At 41.8% G+C, this 18,767-nt stretch overlaps 1 protein-coding gene across 1 annotated transcript in view; it reads left to right on the top strand.

Annotated features, from left to right (window-relative positions):
- The window catches only part of LOC126484671 (uncharacterized), a 148,622-nt gene that overhangs the window by 54,745 nt on the left and 75,110 nt on the right, over positions 1 to 18,767 (top strand). The window contains exon 4 of the mRNA XM_050108264.1: positions 5,972 to 6,184. Coding sequence (XP_049964221.1) covers positions 5,972 to 6,184 — 213 coding nt within the window. The remainder of the gene's footprint in view (positions 1 to 5,971; positions 6,185 to 18,767) is intronic.

Raw genomic sequence — 18,767 nt, 5'->3', positions numbered from 1 at the left:
GAGCGCCACAATCAGGACTGCATACGACCGAGGCACACAGGGCCAACACCCGGCATCATGGTGTGGGGAGCGATCTCCTACACTGGCCGTACACCACTGGTGATCGTCGAGGGGACACTGAATAGTGCACGGTACATCCAAACCGTCATCGAACCCATCGTTCTACCATTCCTAGACCGGCAAGGGAACTTGCTGTTCCAACAGGACAATGCACGTCCGCATGTATCCCGTGCCACCCAACGTGCTCTAGAAGGTGTACGTCAACTACCCTGGCCAGCAAGATCTCCGGATCTGTCCCCCATTGAGCATGTTTGGGACTGGATGAAGCGTCGTCTCACACGGTCTGCACGTCCAGCACGAACGCTGGTCCAACTGAGGCGCCAGGTGGAAATGGCATGGCAAGCCGTTCCACAGGACTACATCCAGCATCTCTACGATCGTCTCCATGGGAGAATAGCAGCCTGCATTGCTGCGAAAGGTGGATATACACTGTACTAGTGCCGACATTGTGCGTGCTCTGTTGCCTGTTTCTATGTGCCTGTGGTTCTGTCAGTGTGATCATGTGATGTATCTGACCCCAGGAATGTGTCAATAAAGTTTCCCCTTCCTGGGACAATGAATTCACGGTGTTCTTATTTCAATTTCCAGGAGTGTAGATCACGTGCTCATAGACAAAAGGCATGCATAAGATATTATGGAAGTTAGCAGCTGCAGAGGGAGACACAGACCCCTACTTAGTACGAATTAGATATAGGCAGAAGATAGATTTGGTAAGAAACCAAAGGAATAAGATAAGAATGAAACATAATATACAAAGACTCCAAACCAAGCAAATATAGGAAGAAACTAGGAGAGATATTGGAAGCAGGGAGAAACACAGGGAATGAAGATAATGTGGAAACTAAACGGGAGTTGTTGAAAACTGTCATTAACGTAGCTGCAGAAGAGATAGTGTGGAGAGAGCAACACAGAAGGGTGGTAAAGTGGTTTGACGAGGAATGCATAATGGCAATACACGAGAGAAATGAAGCAAGATGTAGAATGTTGCAAAGGAACACGAGGTTAGCGGCAGAAAAGAGGAAAAGAGCTGATAAGCTTTGTAGGGTAAAGAAGACAGAGCATGAAAGGAGGATAGAACAGCTGGATGAAATGGGAGACTAATAAAGAGATCAGAAGGTTCTATGAAAGAACAAGAGATTTGAAGAAAGGTTTCCAGCCTCGAGCAGTTTTCTATAAGGATAAGGATGGAAATCTAATTGGAAATCAAAGCAAAGTCCTAGAAAGGTGGCAAAAGTATTTTACCGAACTGCTTAACGGTAAAGAAGGGGATAAAGAAGAAGGAATCATGATTGAAAATGAAAGGAAACAGGACTCGGAATTGGAATCAGTTAGATGTAGAGGATTGGGAAGAGGAAGTAGTACACGAGCTAGAGGAAGTGAAGAATACTATCAAGAGCCTAAAAAATAATAAAGCAGCAGGAGAAAACAGCTTAGGGGCCGAATTATTAAAATATGGGGGAAAGAAATTGGAGGAGGCAGTCCATGAATTGATAAAGGAAATATGGATAAAGGAGGTAATGCCTAAGGATTGGAACATGGGAATTATCTGGCTGTTACATAAGAAAGGTGACAACTCAGAATGTAGCAATTATTGTGGAATCACTCTCTTGGACGTAACATAAGATATTTAGTAAAATTTTAGCCTCCAGATTTGAAGGGATGATAGAAGGGATATTGGGAGACTATCAGACTGGATTTAGGAGGAACAGATCCACATTGGATCAGATATTTTTATTAAGACAAGTGCTAGAGAAGTTTTATGAGTATGACAAGCAATTACATCAGTTGTACATTGATTTTAAGCATGCGTATGACAGTCTACACAGGAAGAAAATTATACAGATCATGAAAGAATTTAGAATCCCACTAAAACTGGTCAATTTAACAGAAATGACAATGAAAGCAACAGTGTGTAAAGTAAGAATAGAGCAAGAACGGTCTGGTGAATTCAAAGTACAGAGAGGGCTACGACAGGGAGATGTGATCTCTACAATGCTATTTAATGTAGTTTTAGGAAAGGTGATGTGGCAAATGCTGATAAACCCAGGAGGAACAATACTTAATCGACAAGTTCAAGTGGTAGCATATGCGGATGATGTAGCGTTAATGGCAAGGAATGTAAGGGCACTAAAGGATACGTTAGAGGAAGCAGCAAGAGAAGTAGGTTTAGAAGTAAACGTAAACAAACAAGGTATATGGTGATGGGGGAGCCCAATATAAATGGAAAAAAGAATTCAATATTAATGAATGGGGAAGAATATGAAAGAGTGAAAACATTTAAATATTTAGGTTCTGTAATAATGGAGAACAATAAAGTAGCAGTAGAAATTCAAGAAAGGATAGCCAGTGGAAATCGTTGCTATTTTGCCTTGCAGAATGTATTTAATTCCAGGAATGTTAGTAGGAATACAAAAATCGCAATATACATGACCATATTAAGACCTATAGTAATATATGGATCAGAAGGCTGGGTATTGACATTAAAGGAGGAGAACTGGTTATTGAGATGGGAAGATAAGATACTGGGAAGGATTTTTGGAGCAGTGAGAGAGGAAGATGGATGGAGAGTAAGGACAAATGTAGAACTACAAATACTTTTTGGACTGATGTATATTGTTGTTAAAATTAAGCAGGGAAGAATAAGATGGGCAGGACATGTACAGAAAATGCCAGAAACTCGGAGTGTCAAGAAAGTTTTCATGGGAAAACCTGATGGGAGAAGGAGAAGAGGTAGACCCAGGAAAAGGTGGCTGGACGATGCGGAAGAAGATCTAAAGGCAATGGAATAAGAAATTGGAGAAGGAAGGTCATGGACAGAGAAGAATGGAGGCAGGTGATACAGGAGGCCAAGGTTCTTCAAGGACTGTAGAGCCAACCAAGAAGAATTCAGAGCTTATTACTCATTGTAAATTGAGAGAGTATGAGCTACACTGTGTAATTTTCCACATTCTGTTACTGTGTTTGGTGCATTCCACCCACAGATTGTAGGGAAACTTGTCAGCTGCTCTGTTGGCAGACTTTCTTCATCGTAAACCGTATTTTGTTGTGCTAACACCTCAGGGTTGATAATTTGAACTCTATTGTTACACCACAACAGCCTTTTCTGGTTCCTGACTTCAGTCTTTGACACTAATGACTAGCTACCCACGACTTACCAAAATGCCTTCCACTACAGTTATGGCTCAGCAACTAAATCATATTTATAGGTGAGTTATTTATTTATATGGTTTGGTTACTTAACTATTGTGCTAAGGCACACGAACAGCATTACATATTCCTAAAGCAGTTGTACAACACTATTTAAATGTTACACAGCATTCAGTTAGCAACCACTAATCCAATGTATGGTGATTTCATTTGTCTACAAAATTGTAGCTAAACAGGCCACTTCTGATGGTTATTCCTTTCTTTTTGTTCTTCTCCATGGCTCTAGAGGCTGTATGATGTTGGTACACATGCTGACAGATGACTTCTCAGTAGCCCTATGATGCTGGTATACATACTGACAGATGGCCTCTCAGTAATCCAGCTGAGAGTTAATTGCTCTTCCATACTGCCAGTAGACAGCACTACTTGCCCTCTTAACCTATATATATATGTAACAATTGAGAGATGGAAATTAACTGACATATAAAACATCTAAGAAATATAAAAATTAGATTGTGTAAATGGTATGCTCTTAGCACTTTCAAACAGTGAACTCCCATAACCTAAAAGCCCAAACAGCTGACTAACATTTGATTTTGTTTCTGGTTGTGGTGATAACTTCACCTGGTGTCACCAGTGAAGAGTCTTGTGTGCAGCAGAATGTGTCCTTTAATGAAAATTTTGCAGCATTTATAGACACTATTTAGCCTGTGTAGCCTCTTATTTTTGGTAATATGACGCAGCATCCACTGATAAGATTTTCCTCGCACAAAGCTATTCATGTCAAGTCTTCAAAAATTTGTGGTTTATGAATATGAAGTGTCCTATTTTTATTTTACTATTCCTCTAACTTTAGTGCTATTAATTCTCAGGATATGTTTAATTTCTTCATACACTGAATGACTTAATACAGTCACTTGGCATTACTTCATTATTTACGCTATTAGCTGTCTGTGTTCTGATTCATCTGATACAGCATAAAAACATTTGAAAAGTCTTCAAATGCTTATACAGTTTTTTGTTTCTGTTGTTATTTACTGCCACTTTAACTGATGAAATGTGATGCCTCCCACCACAAGTTTTTTTCCATATTTTTATGACCCACATTATTCACCACCTGACTTGAGAAAATAAGCACAGAATAGCTATTGATTGCTACAGTCTTGTGTATCTTATGTCAGAATGATTACCAGTCTGTGTGGAACAAAATGTACTATCATACCTGAAATTATTACATTGCTTCCTTAGCTGTATTGGCCAGTTAAAGAATTACCATCCTCACATCAGCTGCTCGTATTTATGGCGTTGTTGTCATTTAAGGTAATTAAGGTTATTGATAGCTCATGTAGTCCAGTTTTTGCAACCCTGTGTTACTCTTCTTTCACTAATTTTGAGTTCAGGCCCGTTGTGTCTTTCAGTATGTTTCAACACAATTTTCTTTAAGTTTCATGCATACTTTAATGTTTAATCTATTCAGATGTGCCAGTGTGGTTATTCTCTTCTGCCAAATGTTGCAAAGCTTCATATTTAGGTATCCAGCTTCCGGCTTTAAGCAGAACATAGATCAGGCTTTGCCAACTGGTGAGGCAGTGTTTTACTGTGCAGTATAAGATGTCAATTATGTAAATTTTTAATAAGACACATTTTAGTTTCTAACATGAGCAGTAATAATAATCAGTTGGCAGATGGTCTGTATAGTGACTTCTAGAAACCTCCCAATGCTCCACAGCTCACACTCGGCATAACAAATAAGCAAAGAAGTAAATATGGTCCTTTCACAGTTTGCATTTTTCTGTATGTTTATGTTGATAACACACTCAGTTTTGAACATTACACTGGAATGTAAATGTTATTGGAAAGTGAACTTACAAATAGTTCACTGCATTTGTCTTTAATTCTAGTTGACCAATTTTGTGATTGATCATGGAGTTCAAATGTTCAACTACAAAATGCAGTAGTTTCCATAAATATGAACACTAGTTTGTATTAAATTCCAATTCTTTAGTTGTTACATCATTTCCTTACCCTCCTTTGTCAATTGCCAGTCTTCCTATATGTGATTTAACACTACCACTTTTGTATAATCGACATTGTAATTATCCCAACAATGGTGCAAGTATTCTCCTATTCTCAGTTTCAAGTGTGGCTCATTACGTGGTACTAATATAAAATAAAATCCATAATATTACATCAGTTGAAATTGCACTTTTGTGGTTTAAGATGCCACCCATACATAAAGTTTATTACTCTGTAGATCGTTTGATGTCAGATTTTTTTCTTCTCCAAACAGAAAATGTTGAAATTTTTTCCCTCCTGGTACCGTGTAGCCTGTTGCCCATCAATTAAACACACTTTCTTGAAATCAACAAAATTAAAGGTATATAAATCAATGAAATAATGTCAACTGAAAACGAAAATGATATACAATAAAAATGTTCTTAAAAATGTTCTTGTGACTTCTGACTACACAGTGTATGCTTAGAAATTGGTGCTTTTGTATCTGATATTACAAATTTCATACTAATCTCAACAGAAGATATCAGATAAATAAAATTCTAACAATTGTTGAAACAATTAGCATAAGCTTATTATTTCTGTTTTAAATGTTAAATATTTCCGTAATAAGCCAAATCAGTTTCTCACCTGATTGCATGGACAATCTGAGAAAATAGCTTTTTTTCATCTGATGTCAGGTCTAACTACTCTCTTATAAGATAGGTTCTAGAGCAATGTGCCTCACAGAAATTTTTCTTTCTTGTTTCAGATTTCATCCGTTGCTTGTCTTGCCTGCCTGTGTTCTTCGGGTACAGTGAAAGTGGGACTCTTTATGCTTCCCTTAATTGGCCGGCTTCGCCTTATGATGTTTGTGACAGTGTTCAGTCTTCTAGTGACGTGTTTGTTTATTTTCCTGGACATATCACATATTGTGTATTTCTTTCCATTTAACTGGGGAAAAGTGGTGAGTAAGGGCTCATTGTAAATGTGATACATCTTTTCATCCCTAGTTTCTAGATATTTATCCATCAGTGAAAGCATCTTATGTAGTGTTTGTAATTGCATTTGCTTAATTTGTTTTGAACCATATAGATTTTGTTGAGAACATTGATTTTCATTTCTGTTTTTGTTATTTTGCACTTATACACTTTAATTGCTCTTACTTTGTATTTTTTTTAAATGGAAATAAATGTTTTTAAATATATATTCCAATTTTATTTAATGTCTGGAATTATATTCCATTTATGTTCATGCAACTTGTTAGAAAAAATAGTTGCACTGTGAAATGTAGTATTGTGAAATGACTATGCATCACACATTAGTAGAGTTACCACCTATTTCTGTTCCTGCTCCTTCTCCTCTTTCTGTAACCCAAGTTTATTACAAAGTTTTTGTTGAAGACAAGCTACTTTACACCTTCTGCACTTCTACGTCTATATGTTGTGAGTTTAAATGTAAATTGCTTGTTTTAGTAAAAATGCCTCATTTCATTTTGAATGTCTTGTAGTGTGTTGTGCTTCGATTTTGTTTATGTACATCCAAGTTATAACTGAAAAATAAGTTTTTGAAGCCATATATAAATACAGTTTTTATTAAAGTGACTAAGTCTGTTACTAAATTTTTGTTCACTTTTCGTACATCTGTGTGCATGGTAATAGGTTTTGCAGTCTATTTTAAACTTGTGCCAGTGCTTTTACCTCCCTGTCTTTATTCCTGTGAAATGAGTGCATGTTACTGCTCCTGCACATTGCCGTATTATTGTTATTAACTCTTGTGACCATTGGTTATGGAACCTCTCGAGTGCAATTAATCCAGTTTGATTTGCAAATAAATTAGAACATTAAAAATACAAGGATTGTATAGTAAAAATTATTTATCTCGTTTTATGAAATGCCTGTATACCTCCATATGACATTGATCATACTGATCACAGTACTATTTTTCAGTCTCCATAGATAAGTCTCAAAATAAGGCATTTCTGAGAGGTATTTCTGAAGGGTTTGAGAACTTTCCCTTTTACCCCTCTTAGAACTTTTCTTCAACCTGGGGAAAATGCTCAGGATGAGGTGAATTGTACTACAAAGATAAAAGAATTATCACTATTTTTGTTGGAAGAACACGTACACACACACACACACACACACACACACACACACACACACACACACACACACACAGAGAGAGAGAGAGAGAGACAGAGAGAGAGAGAGAGAGAGAGAGAGAGAGAGGAGGGGGGCGGCGGCAGAGAGAGTGAGTGTGTGTGTTAGTTTTGGAGGTGACATTGAAAGCTGTCTTACCTTAAGCTGCTTAAGGAATGCAAAATGTTGAAAAGAAAATCAAAATACGAGGGTGGTTTGAAAAGTTCCCAGAATGGAATAGAAAAAAAGTACTTACGTAACTGAACTTTTATTATTTTTCAACGTAGTCTCCTTATAGATTAATGCACTTGGTCCAACGATGTTCCAGTGCCTTGATCCTATTTTGAAAACGAGTTTCCTTCAGGCCTGCAAAATAGTAATCAACTCTGGCTATCAATTCTTCATTTGAAGTGAATCTTCGTCCACCAAGAAAAATTTTCAGTTTTGGGAAGAGATGGAAGTCTGACGGAGCCATATCAGGTGAATAAGGTGGGTGTGGCAACAATTCATACCTTAGTTCATGTAATTTTGCAGTGGTGAAGTCACGTGTGCGGGCGTGCGTCAAGAGTCGTGGCACCCATCTTGCAGATATTATTTTCATTTTTAATTCTTCAGTTAAAATTTTATACACCCTTTCAGATGCCATCTGGCAAGCGTGAGCAATTTCACACAATCCCCCCTGCCCCCCCCCCCCCCCTCTCTCTCTCACAACCCCTCCCCCGGGGGCTCACTGTTCTTTCATGAGTTCGTGCGTGGCGCACATTGAGCCCCGAGCTATTGCAGCTCATTCTTCATTCCCTAGCTGTATTTCCTTCTCCCTACCCCTCCCTCCCTATCCCTACTCGTTTCCCATTGCCACCTCCTGCCCCCTCTATGTTCTGATGTATGTTAACCTGTCTATTCGCCTGGTTTCCTGTATTGGTTGCAATTTTGTGCCTTTTGCCTGTTTTTTCACCCTTTTGGCATTCCGTCCCCACTTGATATTTGACCTCCACTTCAAAGTTTTCTGTTTTTAGTGTGAGCCATATAGGGAAGAACTACCTCCCTATCATCTACGGTGTGGATTCCTCTCCCCCCCCCCCCTCCCCCCCCCCCTCCCTTCCCCACTGTAGCCCCTTTCCACCCTGCTGGGTCACCAGCACATGTAGCCAGTCCGTGTGCTGGGGCTGTTATGTGCTCATATGGCTGAGCCACCTCACAACACAGGGATCACACTACTGATATCTGAGCTGTTCCTTCCCCATGTATGTCGAGGAGTGGTTGCTTGTCTTCTGGGATCACTGGAACTCCGGCAGTGGCCGCCATGCCAGACGGCCCTTGCTGTGGTCAGAGTGGGTGAATGCTTGGTGCATGAAGCATATCAAGCTGCAAAAATCTGACTGTTCTCACATGGCCGTCTCTTTGAATGGTGAAGGATCCATAAATGTTGCCTCGTATGATCTGGCTACCCCATGGGAGGAGGGCCAGGCTCACCGTCTTGGTCTGAAACCCTTTCCCCATTACATTGTCTGTACTAGGGATTGATGGGGACACTTTCACCGCCACAAAGCCATTGTTTTTTGTGGAAAATATCTAGGACACGTTTGGTGAAGTGGAGTCTATTAGTAAGATGTGGTCAGGCTCCCTGTTGATCAAAGCTTCTTCTGCCACCCAATCCACAGCTCTTCATGCCTGTGCTCGTCTTGGCAACGTCCCAGTGTCTATCACTCCTCACTAATCTCTGGATATGGTCCAGGGCATCATTTTTCGTGGGGACCTTATCCTGCAAACTGATCAGGAACTCCGGGCTAATCTGGAGTGGCGTGGCATTCATTTTGTTCAACATGTGCAGAAGGGTTGCAAAGACAACCGCACCGATACTAGTGCAGCTTCATTCCGGCTTTCGAGGGGGATGCCCTCAGAGAAGGTCAAGGTTATGTGCTACAGATGTGACATGAAGCTGTACATCCCTCCACCTATGCGGTGCTTTCGTTGCTTGCATTTTGGGCATATGTCTTCTCGCTGTATGGCAGACCCTTTGTGTGGTGACTGTGGCCACCCAGTCCATGAGGGAAGCCCTTGGGTTCCGCCGCCTGTGTGTGTAAACTGTGCTGACCGCCACTCCTCTCGCTGCCGGCTTACAAGATAGAAATAAAGATACTAGAATAAAAGTCCCTGGATCGCCTGTCTTGCGCTGAGGTGTGGCAAAAGTATGAGACTCCATCCGGTGTCACTGTCTTCAACTTTTGCCTCTGTTATTTCCTTTCCTCCTCCTCCCTCGTCCTTACCCCAGCCCTTCCCCACTCTCCCTTCCACCTACCCTGCAGTTCCCACTACCTCCCATCAGGGGGTCACTCCCCCTCATCGGCAGAAGAAGTACCCCCCTTCTTCGGCATCTGCTGGTGATAAGGCTCTCTCCCAGGAACCCTCTCCCTGGTATCTCTCAGGCCAGAAGACTCGCACCACCACTCAGTCACTAGGTGCACTATCTGTGCACCCCAAGGTCGCCTGCTCTCTTTCGGTCCTTGATCTTGCAGATGCTTGTACTCCCCCTGTGTGCTGCCCTCCTCCACCTCAGAAAGAGAAGAAGAACAAACATAAATCCCCGGCAGTGCCAACTCCCCTCTCGGAACTTGAGTCTGACATCTTATTTATGAATGTCACCCCATCCTTGTCGGTGACAACTACTGACAAAGTGACCTGACCTCCTCCTTGGTCATCCAGTTGTACTGCAACAAATACTATTATCATCTAATGGAAATGCAACGTCTTGTCTCCTCTTATACTGTGTTCTGTCTTGTTCTCCAAGAAACACATTTCCGTGATGACCACTCTCCAACTATCTATGGTTATTGGGCATTCTGTTGAAACTGTGCTGGCCCTGGGATAGCATCTGGTGGGTCTGCACTTTGGTTCACTCCGATATCATTAGTGACTGGATTCCCCTACGTACCATCTTGGAAGTGATAGCGGTTAGTGCGCAAACAACTCCGGCAATCACCCTTTGCAATGTCTACCTCACTCCAGGTCAGCTACTTGATTATGATGCACTATCTACCTTAATCCAGCAACTCCTGACCCTGTTTCTCCTCCTTAGGGATTTCAATGCCCACCATCCACTGTGGGGGAGCGTCACTTCAATGAGTCGGGGTATCATAATCGAACAACTTATCACGGACTTCTATTTGTATCTCCTCGATGATGGTTACCCTGCCCACTTCAGTGCCGCTCATGGCACCTTCTCTGCTATCGATCTCATGACCTCTTCCCCTGTCTTTGTGCCTTCCCTACATTGGTCATCCCATGATGACCTTTGTGACAGTGACCACTTCCCAGTGACATTATTGTTCCCCTGCTGCCTCAAGGCAGACAGGTGCCCTCATTGGGCATTCCGCAGGGCCAATTGGCCTTTATACATGCCCGCTGTCCGCTTTGATACATCCCTCTCGAATTCCATTGATGTAGCCATGCAAGGCATCTCTGCCGCTCTTCTCCGTGCTGCTGGCGCTGCTGTCCCCCTATCCACAGGGCCCCCTCATCATCGGCCAGTACCATGGTGGACCAAGGACATTGCAGTCGCTGTCCAGGACCACCAACGGGCGCTGGAGCAATTTAAGCGACACCCCTCCCAGACCAACCTCCTCATTTTTAAGTATCTCCGAGCTAAGGCTCATTATCTTATTAAGCGGAGTAAAAAGGAATGCTGGGAGCGCTATGTTTCCTCCCTCGGGATGTATGCCTCTTTATTGCAGGTTTGGTCAAAACTCTGTAGCGTTCTGGGCCGCCAGCAACAGTCAACTGTCCAGGGACTGAACCTCCAAGGGGCTTTGTGCACTGATCCATTGGTCCTCGGGGAACACCTTGTGACACACTTTGTGATGGCATTGTTGTCCGCTTCCTACCCTCCTACCTTTCTCCAGCAGAAACAGAATTGAACAGACCCCCTCCATTTCATCCCACACCATGTTGAGCCCTATAATGCACCTTTCACTGAATGGGAATTGGTGCAGGCTCTTAGCTCTTCACAAGAGACAGCCACAGGGCCACATTCCATTCTCAGTCAGATGAGTCAATGCTTGGACATTCCCCAGAGGCAACAGCTCCTCAGGGTCTTCAATCACATTTGGCTCACCGGTGCTTTTATGTCACAATGGCAGGACAGTATAGTTATCCCCGACCTTAAGCCCGAGAAAACTCAATGACTCTAGACAGCTACTGCCCCATTAGCCTTACGAATGTGCTTTGTGAAGTGCTGGAAAGGATGGTCAACTCCAGATTATGTTGGGTACTCGAACCTCTGGGCCTTTTGTCACCGTATCAGTGTGGTTTCTGGGCAGGGTGATCTCCAACTGATCATTTACTCTGATTGGAATCAGCCACTGCTGCCACGTTGTTGCAGTTTTCTTTGACCTACATAAGGCGTATGACATGGCTAGGCACCATCACATTTTAGTTACCCTCCATGACTGGGGCTTCCGTGGTCCCTTTCCGATTTTTATCCGCGAGTTTTTATCATACCGGCTCTTCTAGGTTCCAGTTGGCACTTCACTCAGCTCCCCTCAGATTGAGGAGTATGGTATCCCACAGGGTTCTGTACTAAGTGTCACACTCTTCCTCAAAAAAAAAAAATTGCCATAAATGGGCTTGTGACCTCTGTTGGGCCTCTGGTTACCCTGGTGTTGTACGTTGATGATTTTTGTATCTGGTGCAGCTCCCACTTGGTGGTGTCAGCTGAGCGAGCTCCAAGGCACCATCCGACGGGCCTCTGCATGGGCCACCATGAATGGCTTCCAGTTTTTCCCCTCCAAAACGTGGATTATGCATTTTTGTCATCGATCCACAGTATACCCTGATCCAGAACTTTATTTAGGCAACCAGCACCTCGATGTTGTAGCACAGTCCTGTTTCTTGGGCATTATTTTTGATAACAAGCTGACATGGCTACCCCACATTCTCCACCTAAAGACTACATGCCTGCAGAAGCTAAAATGCTCTCTGCCTCCTGGCTCACACATCTTGGGGTGTAGACCGTTCCACTCTTCTCCATCTTTACCTTGCTCTGGTCTTGTCCAGACTCGATTATGGGAGTCAGGTTTATGGCTTAGCAGCTCCTTCCACTTTGGAACTCTGTGACCTTGACCATCATTGTGGGGTGCATCTTGTTGATAGTCTCCTCACAGAAGCAGGGATTCCCCCTCTACACATCAGACAGAGCCAACTCCTTGTTTCTCACTCAGTCGCCATTCGCCAATTCTGTGACCACCATCCTGTGTACCCTGTGCTCTTCCCCAATGAGGGACGTCTCCCTCCTAACACCCACCCCTAGGTGGGATTGCCAGTTCTGCCTTCTGCCGGAATCTCCATCTGCACTCACTGGACTGCACCCTGTATCTTTCCTCCCATAAACCCCCCCCCCCCCACCGCCCCCCCCACCCTTCCCGGATGGTGCCTAGACGATGGATGGATTAGGATCGATCTCTTCCAGGGTCCTAAAGGTCTCTGTTGCTCCTGTGGTTTACCAGCATCTTCTATGTGCCATCCTTGCAGAGTTCCAGGGTGCCACCATCTTTTACACTGATGGTTCTAAGACTACTGATGAGGTAGGATACGCTTCCATGTCTCCTACTGGCTTTGAGCACCATTTGTTGTCAGGGTCATGTAGTGTATTTACAGCAGAGCTTCTAGACATACACAGGCCCCTCCTTTCTGCCTTTCTGTTTCTCAGGCCTCCCTCCATAGTGTTTTAATTTGTTCCGACTCCATGAGCAGCCTGCGGACTATTGATTGATGCTACTATCGTGTCGCCTTGATCTCTGCCATCCATGACCTTCTCTCTGCCCTTGAGAGTGCCACAGGTTCAGTCGTCTTTCTCTGGGTCCCCAGTCATGTGGGAATCCCAGGGAATGGATTGGCTGACAGTTTGGCTAGAGAAGCAGATACTGCCCATTTCCTTTCACGATTCCAGCTGCAGATAAGCAGATCTACGTCAAATCTTTCTTTGCCCAACAGTGGAATGCCATCTGGAGTGTCACTGCTCATAGTAATAAACTCTGCACAATCAAGGAGTCTACTGCAGTTAGAGGCACTTCTTTCTGCCCCTCTCAGAAGGAGTCCACTGTTTTATGCCGTTTATGCATTGGCGATACCCAGCTCACCCATTGTTTCCCCCTACATAACGACCCACCCCCACAATTTGGTTGTGGCGCCAGTCTGATAATATCTCACATATTGGTAGCATGTCCCCTTCTTTCGACCCTTCGTGCTAAGTATAGTTTTCCTGCTTCCTTAAATTTCATAATGGCAGATGATCTACAGATGGCTGACCTGGTCCTCGGTTTCCTCTGTGAAGTGGTTTTTATTTCCAGATATGTTGTTGTTGTTGTTGTTGTTGTTGTTGTGGTCTTCAGTCCTGAGACTGGTTTGATGCAGCTTTCCGTGCTACTCTATCCTATGCAAGCCACTTCATCTCCCAGTACCTACTGCAATCTACATCCTTCTGAATCTGCTTAGTGTATTCATCTCTTGGTCTCCCTCTATGATTTTTACCCTGCACGCTGCTTTCCAATACTAAGTTGGTGATCCCTTGATGCCTCAGAACATGTCCTACTAACTGATCCCTTCTTCTAGTCAAGTTGTGCCACAAACTCCTCTTCTCCCCGATTCTATTCAATACCTCCTCATTAGTTGTGTGATCTACCCATCTAATATTCAACATTCTTCTGTAGCACTGCATTTTGAAAGCTTCTATTCTCTTCTTGTCCAAACTATTTATCGTCCATGTTTCACTTCCGTACATGGCTACACTCCATACAAATACTTTCAGAAGCGACTTCCTGACACTTAAATCTGTACTCAATGTTTACTAATTTCTCTTCTTCGGAAACGCTTTCCTTGCCATTGCCAGTCTACATTTTATATCCTATCTACTTCGACCATCATCAGTTATTTTGCTCCCCAAATAGAAAAACTCCTTTACTACTTTAAGTGTCTCATTTCCTAATCTAATTCCCTCAGCATCACCCGACTTAATTCGACTACATTCCATTATCCTCGTTCTGCTTTTGTTGATGTTCATCTTATATCCTCCTTTCAAGGCACTGTCCATTCCGTTCAACTGCTCTTCCAAGTCCTTTGCTGTCTGACAGAATTACAATGTCATCAGTGAACCTCAAAGTTTTTATTTCTTCTCCATGGATTTTCATTCCTACTCTGAATTTTTCTTTTGTTTCCGTTACTGCTTGCTCAATATACAGATTGAATAACATCAAGGAGAGGCTGCAACCCTGTCTCACTCCCTTCCCAACCACTGCTTCCCTTTCATGCCCCTTGACTCTGATAACTACCATCTGGTTTCTGTACAAATTATAAATAGTCTTTTGCTCCCTGTATTTTACCCCTGCCACCTTCAGAATTTGAAAGAGAGTATTCCAGTCAACATTGTCAAAAGCTTTCTCCAAGTCTACAAATGCTAGAAATATAGGTTTGCTTCCCTTAATCTATTTCCTAAGATAAGTCATAGGGTCAGTATTGCCTTGTGTGTTGCAACGTTTCTACAGAATCCAAACTGATCTTCCCCAAGGTTGGCTTCTACCAGTTTTTCATTTGTCTGTGAAGAATTTGTGTTAGTATTTTGCAGCCGTGAGTTATTAAACTGATAGTTCGGTAATTTTCACATCTGTCACCACCTACTTTCTTTGGGATTGGAATTATTATATTCTTCTTGAAGTCTGATGGTATTTCGCCTGTCTCATATATCTTGCCCATCAGATGGTAGAGTTTTGTCAGGACTGGCTCTCCCAAGGCTGTCAGTAGTTCTAATGGAATGTTGTCTACTCCCGGGGCCTTGTTTCGACTCAGGTCTTTCAGTGCTCTGTCAAACTCTTCACGCAGTATCATATCTCCTATTTCGTCTTCATCTACCTTCTCTTCCATTTCCATAATATTGTCCTCAAGTACATCGCCCTTGCATAGACCTTCTATATACTCTTTCCACCTTTCTGCTTTCCCTTCTTTGCTTAGAACTGTGTTTCCATCTGAGCTCTTAATATTCATACAAGTGGTTCGTAGGCAGTATCTATCTTACCCCTAGTGAGATAAGCCGCTACATCCTTGTCCTCTAGCCATCCCTGCTTCACCATTTAGCACTTCCTGTCGATCTCATTTTTGAGACGTTTGTATTGGTTTTGCTTGATTCATTTACTGCAGTTTTATATTTTATCCATTCATCAGTTAAATTCAATATTTCTTCTGTTACCCAAGGACTTCTATTAGCTCTCGTCTTTTTACCTGCTTGATCCTCTACTGCCTTCACTACTTCATCCCTCAAAGCTACCCATTCTTCTTCTATTGTATTTCTTTGCCCCATTCCTGTCAATTGTTCCTTTATGCTCTCCCTGAAACTCTGTACAACCTCTGGTTTAGTCAGTTTTGCAGGTCCCATCTCCTTAAATTTCCACCTTTTTGCAGTTTCTACTGTTTTAATCTGCAGTTCATAACCAATAGATTATGGTCAGAGTCCACATCTGCCCCTGGAAATGTCTTACAATTTAAAACCCGGTTCCAAAAGCTCTGTCTTACCATTATATAACCTATGTGATACCTTCTAGTATCCCCAGGCTTCTTCCGTGTATACAAGTTAAGTTATGCTCTGTGCAAAATTCTACCAGGCGGCTTCCTCTTTCATTCCTTACCCCCATTCCATATTCACCTACTACGTTTCCTTCTCTTCCTTTTCCTACTATCGAATTCCAGTCACCGTTGACTATTAAATTTTCGTCTCCCTTCACTATCTGAATAATTTCTTTTATCTCATCATACATTTAATCTATTTCTTCGTCATCTGCAGAGCTAGTTGGCATATAAACTTGTAGTAGGTGTGGGCTTCGTATGTATCTTGGCCCCCATAATGCATTCACTATGCTGTTTGTAGTAGCTTATCCACACTCCTATTTTTTTTTTTTTATTTATTATTAAACCTACTCCTGCATTACCCTTATTTGATTTTGTATTTATAACCCTGTATTCACTTGACCAAAAGTCCTGTTCCTCCTGCCACTGAACTTCACTAATTCCCACTATATCTAACTTTAACATATCCATTTCCCATTTAAAATTTTCTAACCTACCTGCCCAATTAAGGGATCTGACATTCCACACTCCGATCCGTAAAACGCCAGTTTTCTTTCTCCTGATAACAACGTCCTCTTGAGTAGTCCCAGATATAAGGTTCGCGATTTAGTCTTGGAGTAGGGGCGGGTTGGTTGTGGTTGGGACTCCTTTTGCAGTCTTCACGGTCTGTGACCCCGTGACTGCCCCCTTTTTTTCCAGTTTTTAGATTTGGTCTCTCCTTTTATGTTTTTACTGTGTGTGTTTAATGTTCATTCTTTTATAATTGTACTCCTCTGGTTGAATCAGTCCACTTGTAGCAGGCCCTCTTTCTTACGTAACCCACTTTGGAATTGCGGGACTGATGACCTCGCTGTTTGGTCCCATACTCTCTCAATTAATCTACCAATCAATCAATCATTCATGCACTTTCAGTCGGCGATCCTCCATGGCCATTTTGTGCACTTTTGCAATGATTTCTGGAGTAGTGACACATCTTGGTTGATCACGGCGTGGATCATCATCTAAGCTCTCCTAACCAAATTTAAATTTGTTTGTGCACTTGCCAACAGTTGAATATGAAGGAGCAGAGTCCTCCAGTATATTCTGGAAATCAGCGTAAATGTCCTTTTCTTTTATACCTTTCTATACAAAGTACTGAATCACTGCTTGGCTCTCGATTTTTTTTCCATCTTCGCAAATCACTGCGCGTGTGCAACAACAGAGCCACGTCATTGCATCACCTCTCTTCCAAGAGCACTGATGTGGCTTGTGTTTTCAGGCAACAGTCCAATGAAATCGTGTGAACAACTCATTGCACTAGTGCTGACCTCTCGCGGTGAATTCGAGAACTTTTCAAACCACTCTCATAGCTAGTAACAACATGCGTTCACATCGTTTGTTGGTAGTCATTGCATCATTGTAAAGCTTACTCCACTATATGGAATAGTCAAAGTTCTGACTGAAGTCAGTTGGCAACTTTGTTATTTTCGAGACTTGATTCATGGCACATTATCACATTATTTTCTCTGAATAAAGTTGTTGCTTTTACTACTGAGTTTGATATCTGCAAGCATGTGGTCTATGACTACTATGACTAAAGTTCCATACTAATCTGCTCACTCTCCATAATTTACCATCAGAGGAATGCATGGGGTAGGCCAAGTAAAAGAAAACTACAAAATGACAACAATATTTGTTACTGTTTACATAGGTTTTAATAGAATTTAGTGTAAACTGAATGAAATGGCATTTAAAAATTTAGAAAGGTGCTGAGATAACTCAAAAAGAAAAGAGTAGGATCTTGTTCATTCAGTTAGTGTCTGAACTCTAGAAAACTATATAAGGCAATTTGGAAAAATATTCTATGACTGGAAAACTCATGGTATTTGTTTATCAGCAGGCAGGATGATGAGAAGTTGATCACATGCTGAATTCAGTCAGTTTTTTCCCTAGAGATTCAACACTTCTGATTTCTCAGAATCGGTGACAAAAGAATTCACTTCAGCTGTACTTATGGTATCCTGTTTAGTAAAGTAAATAACAATAGTATGTCAACTGAAGCTGAAATTATGCACAGTTTGATTCTGCAAAAAATGCTTTCATACAATAACTCATATTTTCATTTTTGTATTGCAGAGGTTACTTATTCCATTTACGAACAATATGCCGTTGGCTGCTTATGATTAGTTCTTTGTATGTAATTGTGTGTGTCTTAGCCTGCACAGATTGGGAGTAGGTTAAGGACTTTATTCTTGAACAAAAGATGCAAAATTATAAATGTACATTTAAAAGAAATACCAGTTCTCATTCCGATGAATTTTCTCAGTGTAGTGTCCCATTAATTGCCTTTTAAACTTCTTCTAACACAGATTAATAATTAGGTACAGAGCAAGTAGTGCAACGATACACACTGGACTCACATTCATGAGGACAGCGGTTTAAATTTCACTCTGGTTATCTGGATCTAGGATATCCATTTTTTTCCATAAAAAGCCCAAAGTTAATGTCAAGATAGGGGATAGTACCTCATACAAATCTTGGGTGAGTTACTTAATTGAAACATGTTTTCCTGCGTAATTTGTACCTGCCAGTGTTGTACTCTTAGCAACTGGGTGTTTGTCACATTGCTATGTACTGTTCTCATTTCAAACGTCTGTGCTGTGATGAGCAACAACATAATTGAGGCAAGTATCAGTCCAGATGGAAGCATGCAATGAAGGAATTGTTATTAGAGTAACTCCTTCCATTATTTTCTTTCCACTTGCAGTGCCATATAATAATGCAGAATGATGCAATCAGATGGCTGGAATAAGTTGCAGAAGATTCCTGCTGGTAATATTT

The sequence above is a fragment of the Schistocerca serialis genome, chromosome 6 (genome assembly GCF_023864345.2).
Source record: "Schistocerca serialis cubense isolate TAMUIC-IGC-003099 chromosome 6, iqSchSeri2.2, whole genome shotgun sequence".
Classification (NCBI taxonomy): domain Eukaryota; kingdom Metazoa; phylum Arthropoda; class Insecta; order Orthoptera; family Acrididae; genus Schistocerca; species Schistocerca serialis.
The sequence above is the reverse complement of the archived record's forward strand: the minus strand, read 5'-3'. Positions and strand labels throughout refer to the sequence as shown.